Source organism: Entelurus aequoreus, linkage group LG23 (assembly GCF_033978785.1).
Source record: "Entelurus aequoreus isolate RoL-2023_Sb linkage group LG23, RoL_Eaeq_v1.1, whole genome shotgun sequence".
Lineage (NCBI taxonomy): Eukaryota > Metazoa > Chordata > Actinopteri > Syngnathiformes > Syngnathidae > Entelurus > Entelurus aequoreus.
The window spans coordinates 41,874,958-41,899,056 of NC_084753.1; the positions used below are offsets into that span (position 1 = coordinate 41,874,958).

At 37.9% G+C, this 24,099-nt stretch overlaps 1 protein-coding gene across 11 annotated transcripts in view; it reads left to right on the forward strand.

The window, feature by feature from the left end:
- Positions 1-24,099, forward strand: part of LOC133640799 (dynactin subunit 1-like) — a 268,257-nt gene that overhangs the window by 31,084 nt on the left and 213,074 nt on the right. For 4 of the 11 annotated variants that reach the window (XM_062034461.1, XM_062034459.1, XM_062034460.1 and 1 more), the window contains exons 2-5: positions 8,428-8,679; positions 10,446-10,524; positions 12,195-12,226; positions 22,657-22,752. In XM_062034461.1, the coding sequence (XP_061890445.1) occupies positions 8,446-8,679; positions 10,446-10,524; positions 12,195-12,226; positions 22,657-22,752 (441 nt within the window). In that variant the 5' untranslated portion in view covers positions 8,428-8,445. The remainder of the gene's footprint in view (positions 1-8,427; positions 8,680-10,445; positions 10,525-12,194; positions 12,227-22,656; positions 22,753-24,099) is intronic. The other 7 variants (XM_062034462.1, XM_062034463.1, XM_062034464.1 and 4 more) reach the window with 2 other exon arrangements.

Below are 24,099 nucleotides of genomic sequence, written 5' to 3' on the forward strand. Positions count from 1 at the left end.
TAAGAAACCGCAGACAGCTCCTTTCCTGAACGGCCTTAGAGAGATATAGCAAAAGGCTCCTCAACCACCTACATTTAGATTTTTTTCCAATCAGGGTTAATTTGGAGATCAGTCTCTCTTACGTATTTCAGAAAGGCATCCCACAGTTCTTGAAACTTTGCAGAACAACCATTCAATGTCAGCCTAATCTTCTCCAGTTTGAGAAAATACAGAACATCTTTAATCCAGCGGGTGTGGCAAGGAGGCACCGTTGCCTTCAAATTGAACACAATGAGTCTATGGAAGTAGAATTGTCTCACATCAATTTATATATGTCAATATGATATTAATACATATGCATATATTAATGAATATACAAATGTGATATACAAATAAATAAATAGTTTGTATAAATAAATGCGTATTTGTAAATATATTTTGATATTTGAAAATATATACAAATAAAATGTATAAATATAAAAATGTGACATACAAATACATCAAGAATATGTATGAATAAACGTGTATTTGTAAATATATTTTTTGAGATTTGAATATAAATATGGTTGATTTTGTATTTGTATTGAATTTGCATATGTGGATCGCTTTTTTGCTTTTGTGTCGACGAGACATTCCTCCCACAAACCAGATGCACAAATAAATGTGACCTACACACTCCCCTGAACAACCAGCAGAGGGCACTGTAGCCTGATAAGAGATCAGTATCCACATCGGGACGAGGTCATTAAACGGCATTGATGCAATAAAATAAGCAGCTAGCACTGTCTTTCAGATTAACTGGATGAATTAGCATTAGCTAATACAACGCTAACGTTAGCTAGCTCGGGCCCATTGTGCGTTCTCTCTGTAAAGACGTGGATTGTTTTTGTGCAGAGAACTTCGGGCGTTTTGCATATAATGCATATATTGCTCTGTGACCCAGACCGCTCTTGCTGCAGTGCCCTCTGCTGGTTGTCATAACTATGTCATAATTTCAAGTAGCAATCTTAGCATATTATAGCATCTTTAAACTAGTTTCCCCCCATTCAAAGTATAAAAACATGCGTAATAACATTTGAACTAACACTGTGTTTGTGGCAAATATAAGCATCTTCAGGGTGGTACCCAATAAACAATCTGGCCATTTATTAATGCATTTTAGGCAACGGGAAGTCAGGTGCATGCGCACTAGCGTCGTTTGGCTTGATAATCATGGCGGACTAACTACACGGACTTTGCTCGGGAGATTTTCCAAAGTACCAATGATTGTCTCACACACACGAGGTGTGGCGAAATTATTCTCTGCATTTGACCCATCACCCTTGATCACCCCCTGGGTGGTGAGGGGAGCAGTGAGCAGCAGCGGTGGCCGCGCCCGGGAATCATTTTTGGTGATATAACCCCCAATTCCAACCCTTGATGCTGAGTGCCGAGCAGGGAGGTAACAGCTCCCATTTTTATAGTCTTTGGTATGACTCGGCCGGGGTTTGAACTCACGACGTACCCATCTCAGGGCGGACACTCTAGCGCTTAGTTTAACGTCATTTTCCTTGCTTGCCGGCGTGCGGTTAAGAGACACTGTTGTGTTTCGATGGAGACAGGTGTGGACAATATGGTGGAGACACACTAAAAGTATACAGCGAAGGAGAAAACTATTTTGATGTTGCTTTAACGTTCTGAATACAGTGTCCATCAGCTGCTGTGACTGAGAGTTATTGAGGTGAGGAAACATGTAACAATTAACGGTGTAATGATAATTTGCGATAAAATTCCAGACGGTTAATAACACTGTCTAATTTTTTAATTACCGAAAAACCGCCATTTATTAATGCATTTTAGGCAACGGGAAGTCAGGCGCATGCGCACAAGCGTCATTTGGCTTGATAATCATGGCGGACCAACTACACGGACTTTGCTCTGGAGATTTTCCCTCGGAGTAAACAGAGCCAAGCTAAAGTTAAAGTACTAATGATTGTCACACACACACGAGGTGTGGCGAAATTATTCTCTGCATTTGACCCATCACCCTTGATCACCCCCTGGGAGGTGAGGGGAGCAGTGAGCAGCAGCAGTGGCCGCACCCGGGAATATTTTTTGGTGATATAACCCCCAATTCCAACCCTTGATGCTGAGTGCCGAGCAGGGAGGTAATGGCTCCCATTTTTATAGTCTTTGGTATGACTCGGCCGGGGTTTGAACTCACGACGTACCCATCTCAGGGCGGACACTCTAGCGCTTAGTTTAACGTCATTTTCCTTGCTTGCCGGCGTGCGGTTAAGAGACACTGTTGTGTTTAGATGGAGACAGGTGTGGACAATATGGTGGAGACACACTAAAAGTATACAGCGAAGGAGAAAACTATTTTTTAATTACAGAAAAACCGTCATTTATTAATGCATTTTAGGCAACGGGAAGTCAGGCGCATGCTCACTAGCGTCGTTTGGCTTGATAATCATGGCGGACTAACTACACGGACTTTGCTCGGGAGATTTTCCCTCGGAGTAAACCAAGCCAAGCGCTTGGTTTAATGTAATTTTCCTTGCTTCCCGGCGTGCGGTTAAGAGACGCGGTTGTGTTTGGATGGAGACAGGTGTGGACAATATTGGAGACACACTAAAAGTATACAGCGAAGGAGAAAACTATTTGGATGTTGCTTTAACGTTCTGAATACAGTGTCCATCAGCTGCTGTGACTGAGTTAATGAGGTGAGGAAACATGCAGCGGGCGTGAACGTTGTCACAACTTGTTTATAAAGTCTTTACTTTGTTTACTGGGATGTTCACTTCTCTATTTAACTACAAACTGTGTCAGTGTTCAAATAACATCAATACTAATGAATGAATCATAAAATTGTATCCTTTCTTCTTCCTCTGGCTGTGGTTCTTGTTCATCAGGCCGGGTTAAGAACTTGTGGCTTATGCTTAGGCATCCTTTAGACACTTGTGGTTTTATCTTCATTAACATTCTCCGAGAGATTTGCGTGACGTGACCGAGCGCAGAAACAAAACGGTCTTTATGCGGGCGCATTCCTTCCCGTACGTCTTGTGCGAGATAGCTTGATGTCAGGACTGGTCCTGGACCGGGACGCGGTCCTGACCACGCTGGATGTTGGCCCGGATGTTTTTGGTTTTGCCCCGTTTTTGCGCTCGTGTTTTGAGAGGGAGGAGAGTAATAATAAACTCTGCTGAGTCACCTTCAGTCCCACGGCGGTATGCAGCAGGATGATGCCACACAGCTACACTGAAAATAATAATATTAATAATTGATGCATTTGATTCATCCCGACTCAGGTAGCGATGTCGTTTTAGTGGTTGGCAGTGACACGCAATCTGCCTCCTGTCTTGCAGACACTTATGCAACATCCCGTTGTGTCGACAGCGCAATTGCAGCATTTAACTTCAAAAGTAACACCCTTATTGGACCTCCTTCTACCCTTTGGTCAATATTACAAGCCCCAAAAGCAGTGAAGTTGTCACGTTTTGTAAAGAAAAAGAGAATACAATGATTTGCAAATCCTTTTCAACTTATATTCAATTGAATAGACTGCAAAGACAAGATATTTAACGTTCCAACCGTTGTGTTTGGATGGAGACAGGTGTGGACAATATTGGAGACACACTAAAAGTATACAGCAAAGGAGAAAACTATTTGATGTTGCTTTAAAGGCCTACTGAAAGCCACTACTAGCGACCACACAGTCTGATAGTTTATATATCAATGATGAAATCTTAACATTGCAACACATGCCAATACGGCCGGGTTAACTTATAAAGTGACATTTTAAAATTCCCGCCACACTTCCGGTTGAAAAACTCCTTTGGATATGATTTATGCGCGTGACGTCACAAAAGCAACGGAAGTGGTTGGACCCCATCGGACCCGATACAAAAACCTCTTGTTTTCTTCGACAAAATTCCACAGTATTCTGGACATCTGTGTTGGTGAATCTTTTGCAATTTGTTTAATGAACAATGGAGACTGCAAAGAAGAACGTTGTAGGTGGGATCGATCGGTGTATTAGCGGCTAAGTACAATACTTACAGCAACACAACAAGGACTACTTACTACGCCTAGCCGATGCTTGCCGCCAAACCCACGGGTGAAGTCCTTCGTCGCGCCATCGATCGCTGGAACGCAGGTGAGCACGGCTGTTGATGGGAAGATGAGGACTGGCTGTGAGGTCCGGTTGCTAAGTTGCTAAATTAGCCTTAGCGTCGTTAGCAACAGCATTGTTAAGCCTTACCAGGCTGAGAATTTTTAACCGTGTAGTTACATGTACATGGTTTAATAGTATTGTTGATCTTCTGTCTATCCTTCCAGTCAGGGGTTTATTTATTTTGTTTCTATCTTCATTTGAGAACGATGCTAGCACGCTAGCTCAGTAGCTAAGTGTGTCACCGATGTATTGTCTTGGAGATAAAAGTCACTTTAAATGTCCATTTCGCGTGCTCGACTCTCATTTTCAAGAGGATATAGTATCCGAGGTGGTTTAAAACAGTGGTCCCCAACCTTTTTGTAGCTGCGGACCGGTCAACGCTTGAAAATTTGTCCCATGGACCGGTGGGAGGGGGGGTGTATTTAAAAAAAATATATATATATATATGTATATTTTACATAATTAAATACAATCATGTGTGCTTACGGACTGTATCCCTGCAGACTGTATTGATCTATATTGATATATAATGTATATATTGTGTTTTTTATGTTGATTTCATAAAAATAAAAAAAATAAAAAAATTAAATTTCTTGTGCGGCCCGGTACCAATCGGTCCGCGGACCGGTACCGGGCCGCGGCCCGGTGGTTGGGGACCACTGGTTTAAAATACAAATCCGTGATCCACAATAGAAAAAGGAGAGTGTGGAATCCAATGAGCCAGCTTGTACCTAAGTTACGGTCAGAGCGAAAAAAGATACGTCCTGCACTGCCTCTCAAGTCCTTCACTGTAACGTTCCTCATCCACGAATCTTTCATCCTCGCTCAAATTAATGGGGTAATCGTCACTTTCTCGGTCCGAATCTCTCTCGCTCCATTGTAAACAACGGGGAATTGTGAGGAATACTAGCTCCTGTGACGTCACGCTACTTCCGCTACAGGCAAGGCTTTTTTATCAGCGAGCAAAAGTTGCGAACTTTATCGTCGATTTTCTCTACTAAATCCTTTCAGCAAAAATATGGCAATATCGCGAAATGATCAAGTATGACACATAGAATGGATCTGCTATTCCCGTTTAAATAAAACAAAATCATTTCAGTAGGCCTTTAATGTTCTCTATACAGCGTAATTGAGAACATTAAAAGGTAAACGTTATTTTTTGCAAACATTCGCACATTTGGAATTTGATGGCTGCAGCGTGTTTCAAAGAAAGCCGGCACGAGTGGCAAAAAAGACTGAGAAAGTTGAGGAACGCTCGTCAAAACACTTATTTGGAACTTCCCACGGGTGAACGGGTTGATTGGGAACAGGTGGGTGCCGTGATTGGGTATAAAAGCAGCTTCCATGAAATGCTCAGTCATTCACAAACAAGGACGGGGGCGAGGGTCACCACTTTGTCAACAAATGCCTGCGCAAATTGTTTAAGAACAACATTTCTCAACCAGCTGTTGCAAGGAATTTAGGGATTTCACCATCTACGCTCCGTAATATCATCAACAGAATCAGATAATCTGGAGAAATCACTGCACATAAGCGATGATATTACGGACCTTGGATCCCTCAGGCGGAACTGCATCAAAAAAACGACATCAGTGTGTAAAGGATATCACCACATAGGCTCAGGAACACTTCCGAAAACCACTGTCAGTAACTACATTTGGTCGCTACATCTGTAAGTGCAAGTTAGAACTCTACTATGCAAAACTGTGTGGTATAGGTCAGTGGTCCCCAACCTTTTTGAAGCCGGGGACCGGTCAGCACTTGAAAATTTGTCCCACGGACCGGTGGGGGGGGGGGGGATTTTTTTATTTTTTATTTGTTTTCATAAAGAAATACAATCATGTGTGCTTACGGACTGTATCCCTGCAGACTGTATTGATCTATATTGATATATAATGTATATATTGTGTTTTTTATGTTGATTTAATTAAAAAATAAAATAAAATTGTTTTTTTAAATTTATTTATTTTTTTTATTTTTTTTTCATAAAGAAATACAATCATGTGTGCTTACGGACTGTATCCCTGCAGACTGTATTGATCTATATTGATATATAATGTATATATTGTGTTTTTTATGTTGATTTAATTAAAAAAAAATAAAAAATTTTTTTTTTTTTTTTTTTTTTTTTTAATTTGTTTTCATAAAGAAATACAATCATGTGTGCTTACAGACTGTATCCCTGCAGACTGTATTGATCTATATTGATATATAATGTATATATTGTGTTTTTTATGTTGATTTAATTTAAAAAAAAAAAAAAAAAAAAATATTTATTTTTTTTAAATTTCTTGCGCGGCCCGGTACCAATCGGTCCGCGGACCGGTACCGGGCCGCGGCCCGGTGGTTGGGGACCACTGGTATAGGTGACTAAGTATAATATTATTAATGAAAAAAATTCAGCTTTTTCTCATGACATTCCAAATGTTTTGCTCTTTTATCTTACTTTTTTTTTTTTTTTTAAATATATCAATCAATCAATCATTTAATGTTTATTTATATAGCCCTGAATCACAAGTGTCTCAAAGGGCTGTACAAGCCACAACGACATCCTCGGTACAGAGCCCACATACGGGCAAGGTAAACTCACCCCAGTGGGACGTCAATGTGTATAAGTTATTATTATAAAAATCCCCGTAGGGCTGGACAATAAAATGTTATCAATATATATCGCAAAATAAATAAAATCAAAATTAGTTCAAAAAAATAAAAATATTCTGAAAAAATCCCCATAGGGCTGGGCCATAAAACTAAAATATATATCATGATAGACACATAATTGATAACAAATAAATTGAAATAACTTTTTTTTTTTTTAAAAGGCCGATAGGGCTGGGCGATAAAACGATATCAATATATACTGCAAAAGACATCAAATCGAAGTCAATTGGATGGAAATCCTGCCCTCATTTTAATTGAGTTCATCCAATTAGTTATTTTTTGGAGTGTGTGAATGTTGTCTATCTGTGTTGAGGTGGCGACTTGTCCAGGGTGTACCCCGCCTTCCACCCGAATGCGGCTGAGATAGGCTCCAGCACCCCCCGCGACCCCAAAAGGGACAAGCGGTAGAAAATGGACGGATGGAAGTTACTATTTGAAAATACACAACTTTTTTAATTGAAGCTGACACGTTAGGTATATTTGCACAAAATATTGGTATCAAATCAGTATCGCTGATACCAGCCTGAATTTTACTCTGTATCGGATCGGAAAGAAAATCAGCGGTATCGCACATCACGAGTACCAATAGGTGAGAAAAGTTGGTTTTGCATAATAGGGCCTGTCAGATAAATTGTACATAAGTTATCACACAACTTGTTTTCCCACGAGTTCAAGCTGTCTTTGTTCTTATCAAGCTAAAGGCCTACCTCCACTGGTAGGTAGTGGTGAACCTCCACTGTGTGCGATGGGATGCGACGTGGAGGTGTCGGTTTCTTTGATCTATTGGACAGCTACAGGAAGACCTTGACCCGAGGTCTTCAAAGCAGAGAGGGGGCAAACCTGACACCGCTCCAGGCACCTTTTCTTTGAACTGTTTATGAACCCTCCTCCCCTTAGGAGCAGCTGCGTAATGTAATGTAATGTAATGGGAAAATGCCCAAATAAAGGAGGAGTGTGTTGGGACTGCCTTCAGAGCGTGGTGGGAGACTGTAGCTGAGTGTTGTTGTGTCAGACCAGTTCTCATCTAAGTTACTGGTCAATCCCAAGTTCTTTCGATGACATATATGCTGAGTAAGAAGGACCATCAAGACAGAATTGGAATATTTTCAAGTTTTACTAAAGCTTTAGGAGGTCAACTTAACCGATACATTTATATCGGCTACTCTAGTTGATCTGGCATTCCAACGGAAAAGCCAACTCCTTTGCACACACAAAAAAAAAAACCCCTTCTCTCCCCCCTCGCAACACTGATAAGGAAAGAGTGGGTGTTGTATTTCACATTCCAAGGGTTAAGACACTAAACAGACAATCTGAAGACAAAGAGAGACTGGTAGAATATACAAAGGAAAAGTACTAGCTGCTCAAACATGGCTATGAATAGAGGAATAGCTCTTAAACATACATGCATCCTCCACAGTGCGCAGCCCCAGACGTTTCTCCTCATGAGCTAAATTGAATCCTGTCTCTGTCTGATTCCTTGCTTCTTGTCTTGTCTATTAAATGTCATCGGTGTTTGAACCTGACATCTTCTTCTAATACCAGCCTTAATGATGCCCAGTGGGATACATTGTGCTTATCTGCAAACTGACGCACTCAACACTAACTTTCTCTACTTTGCGCCTCCCCCGCAGACCTCCGGCGGCACCAGGATGAGCTCGGACGGCGGCAGCGGGGGCCGGCCCGCCAAGGTGGGCTCCCTGGTGGAGGTCATCGGCAAGGGGCAGCGCGGCACGGTGGCCTTCATCGGCGCCACGCTCTTCGCCTCGGGCAAGTGGGTCGGCGTCATCCTGGACGAGGCCAAAGGCAAGAACGACGGCACCGTGCAGGGCAAGCGCTACTTCACCTGCGAAGAGAATCACGGCATATTTGTCAGGCAGTCGCAGGTACGGTTGTGTCCACCAGGGGGCAGAATACACTATTTCTCTATGTCAAGCATTAGGGATGTACTTTTTAGTACAACGAAAAACATCGGGGCAAAGTTTGGCGCCATACCACGCCCACATCTTATGGCATAGGAAACATTTTATCACAATTTATCATCACCTATATGTGTAGTATCTGTCATTTTAACCACGACTCATTTGGTCAAAGTCCCTAGGAGGAGTTTGTTAAAGTACGTACCCTTTTTTTCACTGAAAAATGGCCAAAAACCATCGAAGCAAAGTTTGGCGCCATACCACAACAACATCTTACGGCGTAGGAAATATGTGTTCACAATTTATCATCACCTATATGTGTAGTATCTGTCTTTTTAACTGTGACTCATTTTGTCAATGTCCCTAAGAGGAGTTTGTTAAAGTACGACCCCTTTTTTTCACTGAAAAATGGGGAAAAAACCATAATGGGCAAAGTTTGGTGCCATACCACGCCCACATCTTATGACGTAGGAAAAATGTTATCACAATTAATCATCACCTATATGTGTAGTATCTGTCATTTTAACCACGACTCATTTGGTCAAAGTCTGTAGGAGGAGTTCGTTAAAGTACGACCCCTTTTTCCGCCGAAAAATTGACAAAAACCATCGAAGCCAAGTTTGGTGCCATACCACACCCACATCTTATGGCGTAGGAAAAATGTGTTCTCAATTTATCATCACCTATATGTGTAGTATCTGTCATTTTAACTGGGACTCATTTGGTCAAAGTCCCTAGGAGGAGTTTGTTAAAGTACGAACCCTTTTTTTGGCCAAAAAATGGCCAAAAACCATCAGAGTAAAGTTTGGCGCCATACCACGCCCACGTCTTATGTCGTAGGAAAAATGTTATCTCAATTTATCATCACCTATATGTGTAGTATCTGTCATTTTAACCACGACTCATTTAGTCAAAGTCCCTAGGAGGAGTTGGTTAAAGTACGAACCCTTTTTTTCATAGAAAAATGGCCAAAAACCACCAAAGCAAAGTTAGGCGCCATACCACACCCACATCTTACGGCGTAGGAAAAATGTGTTCACAATTCATCATCACCTATATGTGTAGTATCTGTCATTTTAACTGCGACTCATTTGGTCAAAGTCCCTAGGAGGAGTTTGTTAAAGTACGACCCCCTTTTTTTCACTGAAAAATGGTGAAAAACCATCAAGGGCAAAGTTTGGCGCCATACCACGCCCACATCTTATGGCGTAGGAAAAATTTGTTGACAATGTATCATCACCTATATGTGTAGTATCTGTCATTTTAACCACGACTCATTTGGTCAAGGTCGTTAAAGTACAACCCCTTTTTTTTTGGCGGAAACCAAGATGGCCGACTTCCTGTTTGTTTTTCATCTGTGTTCCTGAGACTTTTATGTGCGTCTCGTCCTGGTAGACGTCTCCTGCCATTTCTGTGTCGAGGCATGAAACTGGTCGAGGGGAGGGGGGCTCATTTTTTTCCGATTTTAAAGGTGGCGCCAGAGAGCCAACTTTGACAATTCATTTTCAAGACCCCCAAAATAGAAATAATAATAATAATAGAAAAAATATGGGGACTTCTTATGCATGTTAAGGGTGGAAGACGGACGGATGGATGGATGGATGGATGGATGGATGGATGGTTGGATGGATGGATGGATGGATGGTTGGATGGATGGTTGGATGGATGGATGGAAGGACGGATGGATGGATGGATGGTTGGATGGATTTACTGACGCCCACTTTGTGTTTTAGATCCAGCTGGTTGATGACGGCGCCGACACCACGTCCCCAGAGACACCTGAGTCTAGTGCCACCAAGCTGCCAAAACGAGGTATTGCACTCTCACCTCAATATTGCGATCCAGAATAGAAAGTAGGCCCTGGCGATACGGACCCAAAACTGATATTCAGGTATTTTTTAGGTTGGAATGTCTATTAATATACGATACAGTATACAGTCGTGGTCCAAAGTTTACATACACTTGTGAAGGACTTAATGACATGCAGTGTTTCCCATAAACTGCCAAGATACCTGTGGTGGTGGGGGCGTGGCTATGGGCGTGGTCACCATGACATCATCGAGTAATTTGCATAATTTACTACAATGATATGATTTTCTCTAAAAAGGCTCAAAAAATGTATACTTACTAATTAATAATAACAGTTTTGTTTTAAACGTCCATCCATCCATTTTACAATATAATTACAACACTTTATGTACATATTTATATACAGATTTGAACAATAAGTTATTCACTGAAATATATTTATTAATTGTGGTTCTTACAAAAAATATATCTTATAAAATATAAAAGCTAAAATGTCTCTTAAAGCTCTGCCCCTTTAATTAGTGCATACTAAATAATTTAACTTTAGCCTACTACTACAACCATATTAGTTACCAGCAACATAAAGTGAAACAGAGGCACAGTCAGTAACAAATAAACAGAAAACAGTAGAGGTGGTAGATAGACACAGAGCTTCATCAAACATCTGATCCACTGAACAAAGAGCTCCAAAAATCTTGAACTTTAGACTGCCATCAGTTTTACTCCCTACACTTAACCATGTGTTTCCTACTGCCTGCACACTTTGCACCCTTTGTTATATACACATGTTGTGTTTCTATTATAAATACATTTAATAAAGTCAAATACAAATAAGGCAACAAGAGAAGTATCCTACACTTCTCTTTTGTAAAGTAAATCTGAACAGCCGATATGGGCATCTACATCAACTATATAATTGCCTGAGAAGCAGGAGAGGACAAAATTTTTTTTTAAATTTTATTTAAATTTTTTTATTTTATTATTTATTTTTTTTTTAATTTGTGGTGGACGTAATTCTTTCGTGGCGGGCCGCCACAAATAAATGAATGTGTGGGAAACACTGACATGGCTGTCTTGAGTTTCCAATCATTTCTACAACTCTTATTTTTTTGTGATGTAGTGATTGGAGCACATACTTGTTGGTCACTAATAAAACATTCATGAAGTTTGCTTCTTTTATGAATTTATTATGGGTCCACTGAAACAGGGCTCATGTGATGCAGTCATTAGACTCGGTTACAAATGCCACAATGGGAAAGTCAAAAGGATCTGAAAAAGACAATCATTGACTTGAACAAGTCCGGAAAGTCACAAAGTTGTTGCCATGTAATCAGGGAAAGTCCAAATAAAAGAGACGTACACTCTTTCACCAGGAGCGTGGAACTGTACAAGGGTACAGGTGTACGCGTTTCTCCTCTTTTAGCCAAATGTAATTCTGTCTCTGTTTAATTCCTTGCTTCTTGTCTTGTTTAATCGATGTCATCGGTGTTTGAACCTGACTGTAAATAGTCATGAAAATAAAGGTTGAATGAGGAGAAGGTGTGTCCAAACTTTTGGCCTGTACTGCATGTCTTTCTAAAATGAACCGGTATCACTCATGATATCGGTGTACTGCACAGCCCTAATATCTCCTGTGGGTACCAGTATCTTAGTCCTTGTTCCTTTCTCCGCAGACATCCCGGAGACGTCCAAGTCCACCAAACTGGTGAGTCTCACCGTGTTCCAATCACAACGCTGCCCTGCTAACGCACACTCAAGTGAACTGAATGGAAATGTAACACATGTACCTAGGGATGTCCGATAATGGCTTTTTGCCGATATCCGATATTCCGATATTGTCCAACTCTTTAATTACCGATACCGATATCAACCGATATATACAGTCGTGGAATTAACACATTATTATGCCTAATCTGGACAACCAGGTATGGTGAAGATAAGGTCCTTTTTAAAAAAATAAATAAAATAAAATAAGATAAATAAATTAAAAAACATTTTCTTGAATAAAAAAGAAAGTACAACAATATAAAAACAGTTACATAGAAACTAGTAATTAATGAAAATGAGTAAAATTAACTGTTAAAGGTTAGTACTATTAGTGGAGCAGCAGCACGCACAATCATGTGTGCTTACGGACTGTATCCCTTGCAGACTGTATTGATATATATTGATATATAATGTAGGAAGCAGAATATTAATAACAGAAAGAAACAACCCTTTTGTGTGAATGAGTGTAAATGGGGGAGGGAGGTTTTTTGGGTTGGTGCACTAATTGTAAGTGTATCTTGTGTTTTTTATGTGGATTTAATTAAAAAAAACCAAAAAAACAAAAACAAAAAAAATAAAAACGATAATGATAATAAAAAAAACGATACCGATAATTTCCGATATTACATTTTAACGCATTTATCGGACATCTCTAATGTTCACGTAAAATTAAACAAGCAACACTCCGAGTCGACGCTAGGTAATGTTACAGTTTTTAATGCCAGCAAGATAATGCCTGTTATAAAATGCTCAAACGTAAAGGAAGTCTCCACTTTTCCAGAAGGTGTTAGTTAGTTTGATGCTAATTGTGTGAATGCTCCAAAACATTCATTTTGCCGCGCTCTACCTTTCCACGTTTTTCATCCCATTCAAAGCGTTCCAACTTCAAACTGTTCAGCCTATTCGGGAATCGCGGGCTTTCCCTCGACGAATTTCCCAGAATTCCATGTTTTCCTGGACATTTTTCCCATTCCAAATTAATTGGACATTTTTACACCATTTCCACATTTCTCAACCGATTCAAAGCATTCCACCTTCAACATATTCCACACATCCTGCACATTCAAACTATAATTTTTCCAAGTTCAAAAAAAATTCCAGGAATTGCCAGAATTCCTGGTTTTCCAAATCCTATTTTCACAATTTTTTCTGGCGCTTCTCCTTTCACATTTGATTTGAAAATTCCAACACCAACCATTTCAACTCATTCATTTTTTTTAGCATTTTCAAAAAAATTCCCAAATTTCCATAAAATTCCCAAATTTCCATAAAATTCCCATTGAAATGAATGGGACATTTTTCAAAGTTCCACAACCCCCACATTTTTCATCCGATTCAAACCGTTCCAACTCCAAAATATTCAGCCTGTTCAGGAATTGTGTGTTGCCTCTCAACAATTATATTTAAAAAAAATCCCGGATTTCCTAGAATTCCCAGTTATTATGGAAAATGTTCCCATTCAAAATGAATTATCCATTTTTCAAACTTCCACAACTCCCACATTTTTCATCCGATTTAAACCGTTCCAACTCCAAAATATTCAGCCTATTCAGGAATCGCGGGCTTTCCCTTGACAAATTTCCCAGAATTCCAGGTTTTCCGGGACATCTTTACCATTCAAAATGAATTGGCCATTTTTCCACCATTTCCACATTTTTCAACCAATTCAAAGCATTCCACCTTCAACACATTCCACTCATCCTGCACATTCAAACTATCATTTGGGAATAAGCGGTAGAAAATGGATGGATGGATAGATTTTTCCAAGTTCCAAAAAAATTCCAGGAATTGCCAGAATTCCTGTTTTTCCTAACCCTATTTTCACAATTTTTTTCTGGCGCTTCTCCTTCCACATTTGATTTGAAAAATTCCAACACCAACCATTTCAACTCATTCATTTTTTTTTAGCATTTTCAAAAAAAATCCCAAATTTCCATAAAATTCCCATTAAATTGAATGGGACATTTTTCAAAACTTCCACAACTCCCACATTTTTCATCCGATTGAAACCGTTCCAACTCCAAAATATTCAGCCTGTTCAGGAATTGTGTGTTGCCTCTCAACAAATATATATATATATTTTTAAAAATCCCGGATTTCCTAGAATTCCCAGTTATTATGGACATTTTTCCCTTTCAAAATGAATTATCCATTTTTCAAACTTCCACAACTCCCACATTTTTCATCCCATTTAAACCATTCCAACTCCAAAATATTCAGCCTATTCAGGAATCGCGGGCTTTCCCTTGACAAATTTCCCAGAATTCCAGGTTTTCCGGGACATCTTTACCATTCAAAATGAATTGGCCATTTTTCCACCATTTCCACATTTTTCAACCAATTCAAAGCATTCCACCTTCAACACATTCCACTCATCCTGCACATTCAAACTATCATTTTTCCAAGTTCCAAAAAAATTCCAGGAATTGCCAGAATTCCTGGTTTTCCAAACCCTATTTTCACCATTTTTTTCTGGCGCTTTTCCTTCCACATTTGATTTGAAAAATTCCAACACCAACCATTTCAACTCATTCATTTTTTTTAGCATTTTCAAAAAAATTCCCAAATTTCCATAAAATTCCCATTGAAATGAATGGGACATTTTTCAAACTTCCACAACTCCCACATTTTTCATCCGATTTAAACCGTTCCAACTCCAAAATATTCAGCCTATTCAGGAATCGCGGGCTTTCCCTCGACAAATTTCCCAGGATTCCAGGTTTTCCGGGACATCTTTACCATTCAAAATGAATTGGCCATTTTTCCACCATTTCCACATTTTTCAACCAATTCAAAGCATTCCACCTTCAACACATTCCACTCATCCTGCACATTCAAACTATCATTTTTCCAAGTTCCAAAAAAATTCCAGGAATTGCCAGATTTCCTGGTTTTCCAAACCCTATTTTCACCCTTTTTTTCTGGCGCTTCTCCTTCCACATTTGATTTGAAAAATTCCAACACCAACCATTACAACTCATTCATTTTCTTTAAGCATTTTCCAAAAAATTCCCAAATTTCCATAGAATTCCCATTGAAATGAATGGGACATTTTTCAAAGTTCCACAACTCCCACATTTTTCATCCGATTCAAACCGTTCCAACTCCAAAATATTCATCCTGTTCAGGAATTGTGTGTTGTCTCTCAACAATTACATATATATATATATTTTTAAATCCCGGATTTCCTAGAATTCCCAGTTATTATGGACATTTTTCCCATTCAAAATGAATTATCCATTTTTCAAACTTCCACAACTCCCACATTTTTCATCCGATTTAAACCGTTCCAACTCCAAAATATTCAGCCTATTCAGGAATCGCGGGCTTTCCCTTGACAAATTTCCCAGAATTCCAGGTTTTCCGGGACATCTTTACCATTCAAAATGAATTGGCCATTTTTCCACCATTTCCACATTTTTCAACCAATTCAAAGCATTCCACCTTCAACACATTCCACTCATCCTGCACATTCAAACTATCATTTTTCCAAGTTCCAAAAAAATTCCAGGAATTGCCAGATTTCCTGGTTTTCCAAACCCTATTTTCACCCTTTTTTTCTGGCGCTTCTCCTTCCACATTTGATTTGAAAAATTCCAACACCAACCATTACAACTCATTCATTTTCTTTAAGCATTTTCCAAAAAATTCCCAAATTTCCATAGAATTCCCATTGAAATGAATGGGACATTTTTCAAAGTTCCACAACTCCCACATTTTTCATCCGATTCAAACCGTTCCAACTCCAAAATATTCATCCTGTTCAGGAATTGTGTGTTGCCTCTCAACAATTACATATATATATATATTTTTAAATCCCGGATTTCCTAGAATTCCCAGTTATTATGGACATTTTTCCCATTCAAAATGAATTATCCATTTTTCAAACTTCCACAACTCCCACATTTTTCATCCGATTTAAACCGTTCCAACTCCAAAATATTCAGCCTATTCAGGAATCGCGGGCTTTCCCTTGACAAATTTCCCAGAATTCCAGGTTTTCCGGGACATCTTTACCATTCAAAATGAATTGGCCATTTTTCCACCATTTCCACATTTTTCAACCAATTCAAAGCATTCCACCTTCAACACATTCCACTCATCCTGCACATTCAAACTATCATTTTTCCAAGTTCCAAAAAAATTCCAGGAATTGCCAGATTTCCTGGTTTTCCAAACCCTATTTTCACCCTTTTTTTCTGGCGCTTCTCCTTCCACATTTGATTTGAAAAATTCCAACACCAACCATTACAACTCATTCATTTTCTTTAAGCATTTTCCAAAAAATTCCCAAATTTCCATAGAATTCCCATTGAAATGAATGGGACATTTTTCAAAGTTCCACAACTCCCACATTTTTCATCCGATTCAAACCGTTCCAACTCCAAAATATTCAGCCTGTTCAGGAATTGTGTGTTGCCTCTCAACAATTATATATGTAAAAAAAAAAATCCCTGATTTCCTAGAATTCCCAGTTATTATGGACATTTTTCCCATTCAAAATAAATTATCCATTTTTCAAAGTTCCACAACTCCCACATTTTTCATCCGATTCAAACCGTTCCAACTCCAAAATATTCAGCCTGTTCAGGAATTATGTGTTGCCTCTCAACAATTATATTTTAAAAAATCCCGGATTTCCTGGAATTCCAAGTTATTATGGACATTTTCCCATTCAAAATGAATTATCCATTATTGCACCATTTCCACATTTTTCAACCAATTCAAAGCATTCCACATTCAACACATTCCACTCATCTTGCACATTCAAACTATCATTTTTCCAAGTTCCAAAAAAATTCCAGGAATTGCCAGAATTCCTGGTTTTCCAAACCCTATTTTCCAAAAAAATTTCTGGCGCTTCTCCTTCCACATTTGATTTGAAAATTCCAACACCAACCATTTCAACTCATTCATTTTTTCTAGCATTCTCAAAAAATTCCCAAATTTCCATAGAATTCCCATTGAAATGAATGGGACATTTTCAAAGTTCCACAACTCCCACATTTTTCATCCGATTCAAACCGTTCCAACTCCAAAATATTCAGCCTGTTCAGGAATTGTGTGTTGCCTTTAAACAATTATAATTTTTTTTTTTTAAATCCCGGATTTCCTGGAATTCCCGGTTATTATGAACATTTTTCCCATTCAAAATGTATTATCCATTTTTTAAATTCCACAATCCCCACATTTTTCATCCGATTCAAACCGTTCCAACTCCAAAATATTCAACCTGTTCAGGAATTATGTGTTGCCTCTCAACAATTATATATATATTTAAAAAAAAATCCCGGATTTCCTAGAATTCCCAGTTATTATGGACATTTTTCCCATTCAAAATGAATTTTCCATTTTTCAAACTTCCACAACTCCCACATTTTTCATCCGATTTAAACCGTTCCAACTCCAAAATATTCAGCCTATTCAGGAATCGCGGGCTTTCCCTCGACAAATTTCCCAGAATTCCAGGTTTTCCGGGACATCTTTACCATTCAAAATTAATTGGCCATTTTTCCACCATTTCCAGATTTTTCAACCAATTCAAAGCATTCCACCTTCAACACATTCCACTCATCCTGCACATTCAAACTATCATTTTTCCAAGTTCAAAAAAATTCCGGGAATTGCCAGAATTCCTGGTTTTCCAAACCCTATTTTCAAAAAAAAATTCTGGCGCTTCTCCTTCCACATTTGATTTGAAAATTCCAACACCAATTATTTCAACTCCTTCATTTTTTCTAGCATTTTCAAAAAATCCCCTAATTTCCATAGAATTCCCATTGAAATGAATGGGACATTTTTCAAACTTCCACAATTCCAACATTTTTCATCCGATTCAACTCCAAAATATTCAGCCTGTTCAGGAATTGTGTTGCCTTTCAACAATGATTTAAAATAAATCCTGGATTTCCTAGAAATCTCAGTTATTATGGAAAATTTTCCCATTCAAAATGAATTATCCATTTTTCAAACATCCACAATTCCCACATTTTTCATCCGATTCAAACCGTTCCAACTCCAAAATATTCAGCCTGTTCAGGAATTGTGTGTAGCCTCTCAACAATTATATTTAAAAAAAATCCCGGATTTCCTAGGATTCCCACTTATTATGGACATTTTCCCATTCAAAATGAATTGGCCATTATTCCACCATTTCCACATTTTTCAACCAATTCAAAGCATTCCACCTTCAACACATTCCACTCATCCTGCACATTCAAACTATCATTTTTCTAAGTTCCAAAAAATTCCAGGAATTGCCAGAATTTCTGGTTTTCCAAACCCTATTTTCACAATTTTTTTCTGGCGCTTCTCCTTCCACATTTGATTTGAAAAATTCCAACACCAACCATTTCAACTCATTCATTTTTTTAGCATTTTCCATAAAATTCCCAAATTTCCATAAAATTCCCAAATTTCCATAAAATTCCCAAATTTCCATAAAATTCCCATTGAAATGAATGGGACATTTTTCAAAGTTCCACAACTCCCACATTTTTCATCCGATTCAAACCGTTCCAACTCCAAAATATTCAGCCTGTTCAGGAATCGCGGGCTTTCCCTTGACAAATTTCCCAGAATTCCAGGTTTTCCGGGACATCTTTACCATTCAAAATGAATTGTCCATTTTTCCACCATTTCCACATTTTTCAACCAATTCAAAGCATTCCACCTTCAACACATTCCACTCATCCTGCACATTCAAACTATCATTTTTCCAAGTTCCAAAAAAATTCCAAAATTCCAAACCCTATTTTCACAATTTTTTTCTGGCGCTTCTCCTTCCACATTTGATTTGAAAAATTCCAACACCAACCATTTCAACTCGTTCATTTTTTTAACATTTTCAAAAAAATACCCACATTTCCATAAAATTCCCATTGAAATGAATGGGACATTTTTCAAACATCCACAACTCCCACATTTTTCATCCGATTCAAACCGTTCCAACTCCAAAATATTCAGCCTGTTCAGGAATTGTGTGTTGCCTCTCAACAATTATATTAAAAAAAATCCCGGATTTCCTGGAATTCCCAGTTATTATGGACATTTTCCCATTCAAAATGAATTGGCCATTTTTCCACCATTTCCACATTTTTCAACCAATTCAAAGCATTCCACCTTCAACACATTCCACTCATCCTGCACATTCAAACTATCATTTTTCCAAGTTCAAAAAAATTCCAGGAATTGCCAGAATTCCTGGTTTTCCAAACCCTATTTTCAAAAAAAAATTCTGGCGCTTCTCCTTCCACATTTGATTTGAAAATTCCAACACCAATCATTTCAACTCCTTCATTTTTTCTAGCATTTTCAAAAAATCCCCAAATTTCCATAGAATTCCCATTGAAATGAATGTGACATTTTTCAAACTTCCACAATTCCAACATTTTTCATCCGATTCAACTCCAAAATATTCAGCCTGTTCAGGAATTGTGTTGCCTTTCAACAATGATTTAAAATAAATCCTGGATTTCCTAGAATTCTCAGTTATTATGGAAAATTTTCCCATTCAAAATGAATTATCCATTTTTCAAACATCCACAATTCCCACATTTTTCATCCGATTCAAACCGTTCCAACTCCAAAATATTCAGCCTGTTCAGGAATTGTGTGTAGCCTCTCAACAATTATATTTTAAAAAATCCCGGATTTCCTAGGATTCCCACTTATTATGGACATTTTCCCATTCAAAATGAATTGGCCATTATTCCACCATTTCCACATTTTTCAACCAATTCAAAGCATTCCACCTTCAACACATTCCACTCATCCTGCACATTCAAACTATCATTTTTCTAAGTTCCAAAAAATTCCAGGAATTGCCAGAATTTCTGGTTTTCCAAACCCTATTTTCACAATTTTTTTCTGGCGCTTCTCCTTCCACATTTGATTTAAAAAATTCCAACACCAACCATTTCAACTCATTCATTTTTTTAGCATTTTCCATAAAATTCCCAAATTTCCATAAAATTCCCAAATTTCCATAAAATTCCCAAATTTCCATAAAATTCCCATTGAAATAAATGGGACATTTTTCAAAGTTCCACAACTCCCACATTTTTCTTCCGATTCAAACCGTTCCAACTCCAAAATATTCAGCCTGTTCAGGAATCGCGGGCTTTCCCTTGACAAATTTCCCAGAATTCCAGGTTTTCCGGGACATCTTTACAATTCAAAATGAATTGGCCATTTTTCCACCATTTCCACATTTTTCAACCAATTCAAAGCATTCCACCTTCAACACATTCCACTCATCCTGCACATTCAAACTATCATTTTTCCAAGTTAAAAAAAAATTCCAAAATTCCAAACCCTATTTTCACCATTTTTTTCTGGCGCTTCTCCTTCCACATTTGATTTGAAAAATTCCAACACCAACCATTTCAACTCGTTCATTTTTTTAACATTTTCAAAAAAATACCCAAATTTCCATAAAATTCCCATTGAAATGAATGGGACATTTTTCAAACATCCACAACTCCCACATTTTTCATCCGATTCAAACCGTTCCAACTCCAAAATATTCAGCCTATTCAGGAATCGCGGGCTTTCCCTTGACAAATTTACCAGAATTCCAGGTTTTCCGGGACATCTTTACCATTCAAAATGAATTGGCCATTTTTCCACCATTTCCACATTTTTCAACCAATTCAAAGCATTCCACCTTCAACACATTCCACTCATCCTGCACATTCAAACTATCATTTTTCCAAGTTCCAAAAAAATTCCAGGAATTGCCAGAATTCCTGGTTTTCCAAACCCTATTTTCACAATTTTTTTCTGGCGCTTCTCCTTCCACATTTGATTTGAAATATTCCAACACCAACCATTTCAACTCATTCATTTTCTTTTAGCATTTTCAAAAAAATTCCCAAATTTCCATAGAATTCCCATTGAAATGAATGGGACATTTTTCAAACTTCCACAATTCCAACATTTTTCATCCGATTCAACTCCAAAATATTCAGCCTGTTCAGGAATTGTGTGTAGCCTCTCAACAATTATGATTTTTTTTTTTTTAAATCCTAGATTTCCTAGAATTCTCAGTTATTATGGACATTTTTCCCATTCAAAATGAATTATCAATTTTTCAAACATCCACAACTCCCACATTTTTCATCCGATTCAAACCGTTCCAACTCCAAAATATTCAGCCTGTTCAGGAATTGTGTGTAGCCTCTCAACAATTATGATTTTTTTTTTTAAATCCTAGATTTCCTAGAATTCTCAGTTATTATGGACATTTTTCCCATTCAAAATGAATTATCCATTTTTCAAACTTCCACAACTCCCACATTTTTCATCCGATTCAAACCATTCCAACTCCAAAATATTCATCCGGTTCAGGAATTGTGTGTTGCCTTTCAACAATTAAAAAAAATAAAAAAATCCCGGATTTCCTAGAATTCCCAGTTATTTTGGACATTTTTCCCATTCAAAATGAATTATCCATTTTTCAAACTTCCACAACTCCCACGTTTTTCATCCGATTCAAACCGTTCCAACTCCAAAATATTCAGCCTGTTCAGGAATTGTGTGTTGCCTCTCAACAATTATATATACCTGTATATTAAAAAAAAAATCCCGGATTTCCTGGAATTCCCAGTTATTATGGACATTTTTCCCATTCAAAATGAATTTTCCATTTTTCAAACTTCCACAACTCCCACATTTTTCACCCGATTCAAACCGTTCCAACATCAACACATTCCACTCATCCTGGACATTCAAACTAACACTTTCCCAAGTTCCAAACCAAATTTCGGTTTTCCTGGAAATTCAAACTCTTCAACATTCAAACTACTCTTACGTTCATACTTCATTCTGTCAGCATTTCACTTCAACTTCAGCATTGGAGCATTCGCACGCAATTTTTTTTAATCATTATCAGCTCATTTTTAAATGTCACATTAATAAAATATACTTTCAAACAATTAACATTTATCAACACACACAAACATACGGAAAATTGGTACCATTGAGGTACCGGTATCTGTTCTCAGGTATCGGCAATTAGCACCGTATCAGTTTAAATGTGAAACGTACCCATCCTTATATGGAAGTCTTCTAAAAAAACAAAATTCAGTAATAATAATAATAAACACACTTTTCTGATAATTATACCAAACATGTTCCATGTGGTGAAGTCTGTAAAGGTTTGTTTTAGTTGCAGGATTGTGCATTTGCAGGCAGTTATCTGATAAATCCACTAGAGGGCGACAATGACCTGTGATGCCAGTGTACACGTCATGTAAATATAAGGGTTATCACCATTTAAATTATTAGATTTATATATATGTTTGTGTGTGTCAGATATGATGTTTGTGAAGATATCTGTTATTTTTTATTGCGACTGTCCGCCAGCATGCCACTGACCAGCCTGACCTTTCACCCCTCGCCGTCGCCTCCTTCCTTCCCTTCTGTCCTCCCACCACGCAGCGAGGAGTCAAGCCCAAAAAGGTGCCGCATGTTTCTATCGCCTCGCCACCGTGTTAAGTGTCATAGCGATAGACCGCTGCGGGAAACCTGCATGGCAACCCGGGCCGCCGCGCCACCCCCCCCCCGCTAACTTTGACCGCCGCCTCGCCTCGCCCTCTGTCACACATGACCATGAGTGTAGGCTCAGCTTCATGCTTGCCTGGCTGCGGAACGCTCCGGAAAGTCTTTCTCAACATCACACGGCGCTTGTCTGAGAGCGGCGATGACAGGAAGTTGTTTAATAATTCAAAGAAACACGTTTCTGTCAAGTGAGCTGTAATGGAGACAAACACACACACCAAGTGTGTGTTTGTGACTTGTGGGGACCAGCCTTTCTACAGGTGGTGGAGGCATGGTGTAAAAATGGTGTAAAATGTCCACTAGCCAGTTAGCTCATACACGTCTTTAAATCTCTGGATCAGGGGTCACCAACCTTTTTGAAACCAAGAGCTACTTCTTGGGTACTGATTAATGCGAAGGGCTACCAGTTTGATACACACTTAAATAAATTGCCAGAAATAGCCAATTTGCTCAATTTACCTTTAACTCTGTGTTATTATTAATAATTAACGATATTTACACTTAATTGAACGGTTTAAAAGAGGAGAAAACACGAAAAAAATCGACAATTACATTTTGAAACATAGTTTATCTTCAATTTCGACTCTTTAAAATTCAAAATTCAACCGAAAAAAATGAAGAGAAAACTAGCTAATTCAAATCTTTTTGAAAAATTAAAAAAAAAAAATCATTAGTAATTTTTCCTGATTAAGATTAATTTTAGAATTTTGATGACATGTTTTAAATAGGTTAAAATCCAATCTGCACTTTGTTAGAATATATAACAATTTGGACCAAGCTATATTTCTAACAAAGACAAATCATTATTTCTTCTAGATTTTCCAGAACAAAAATTTTAAAAGAAATTCAAAAGACTTTGAAATAAGATTTAAATTTGATTCTACAGATTTTCTAGATTTGCCAGAATAATTTTTTTGAATTTTAATCATAATAAATTTGAAGAAATATTTCACAAATATTCTTCGTCGGAAAAACAGAAGCTAAAATGAAGAATTAAATTAAAATGTATTTATTAATCTTTACAATAAAAAAAATAAATTTACTTGAACATTGATTTAAATTGTCAGGAAAGAAGAGGAAGGAGTTTAAAAGGTAAAAAGGTATATGTGTTTAAAAATCATTTTTAAGGTTGTATTTTTTCTCTAAAATTGTCTTTCTGAAAGTTATAAGAAGCAAAGTAAAAAAAATTAATGAATTTATTTAAACAAGTGAAGACCAAGTCTTTAAAATATTTTCTTGGATTTTCAA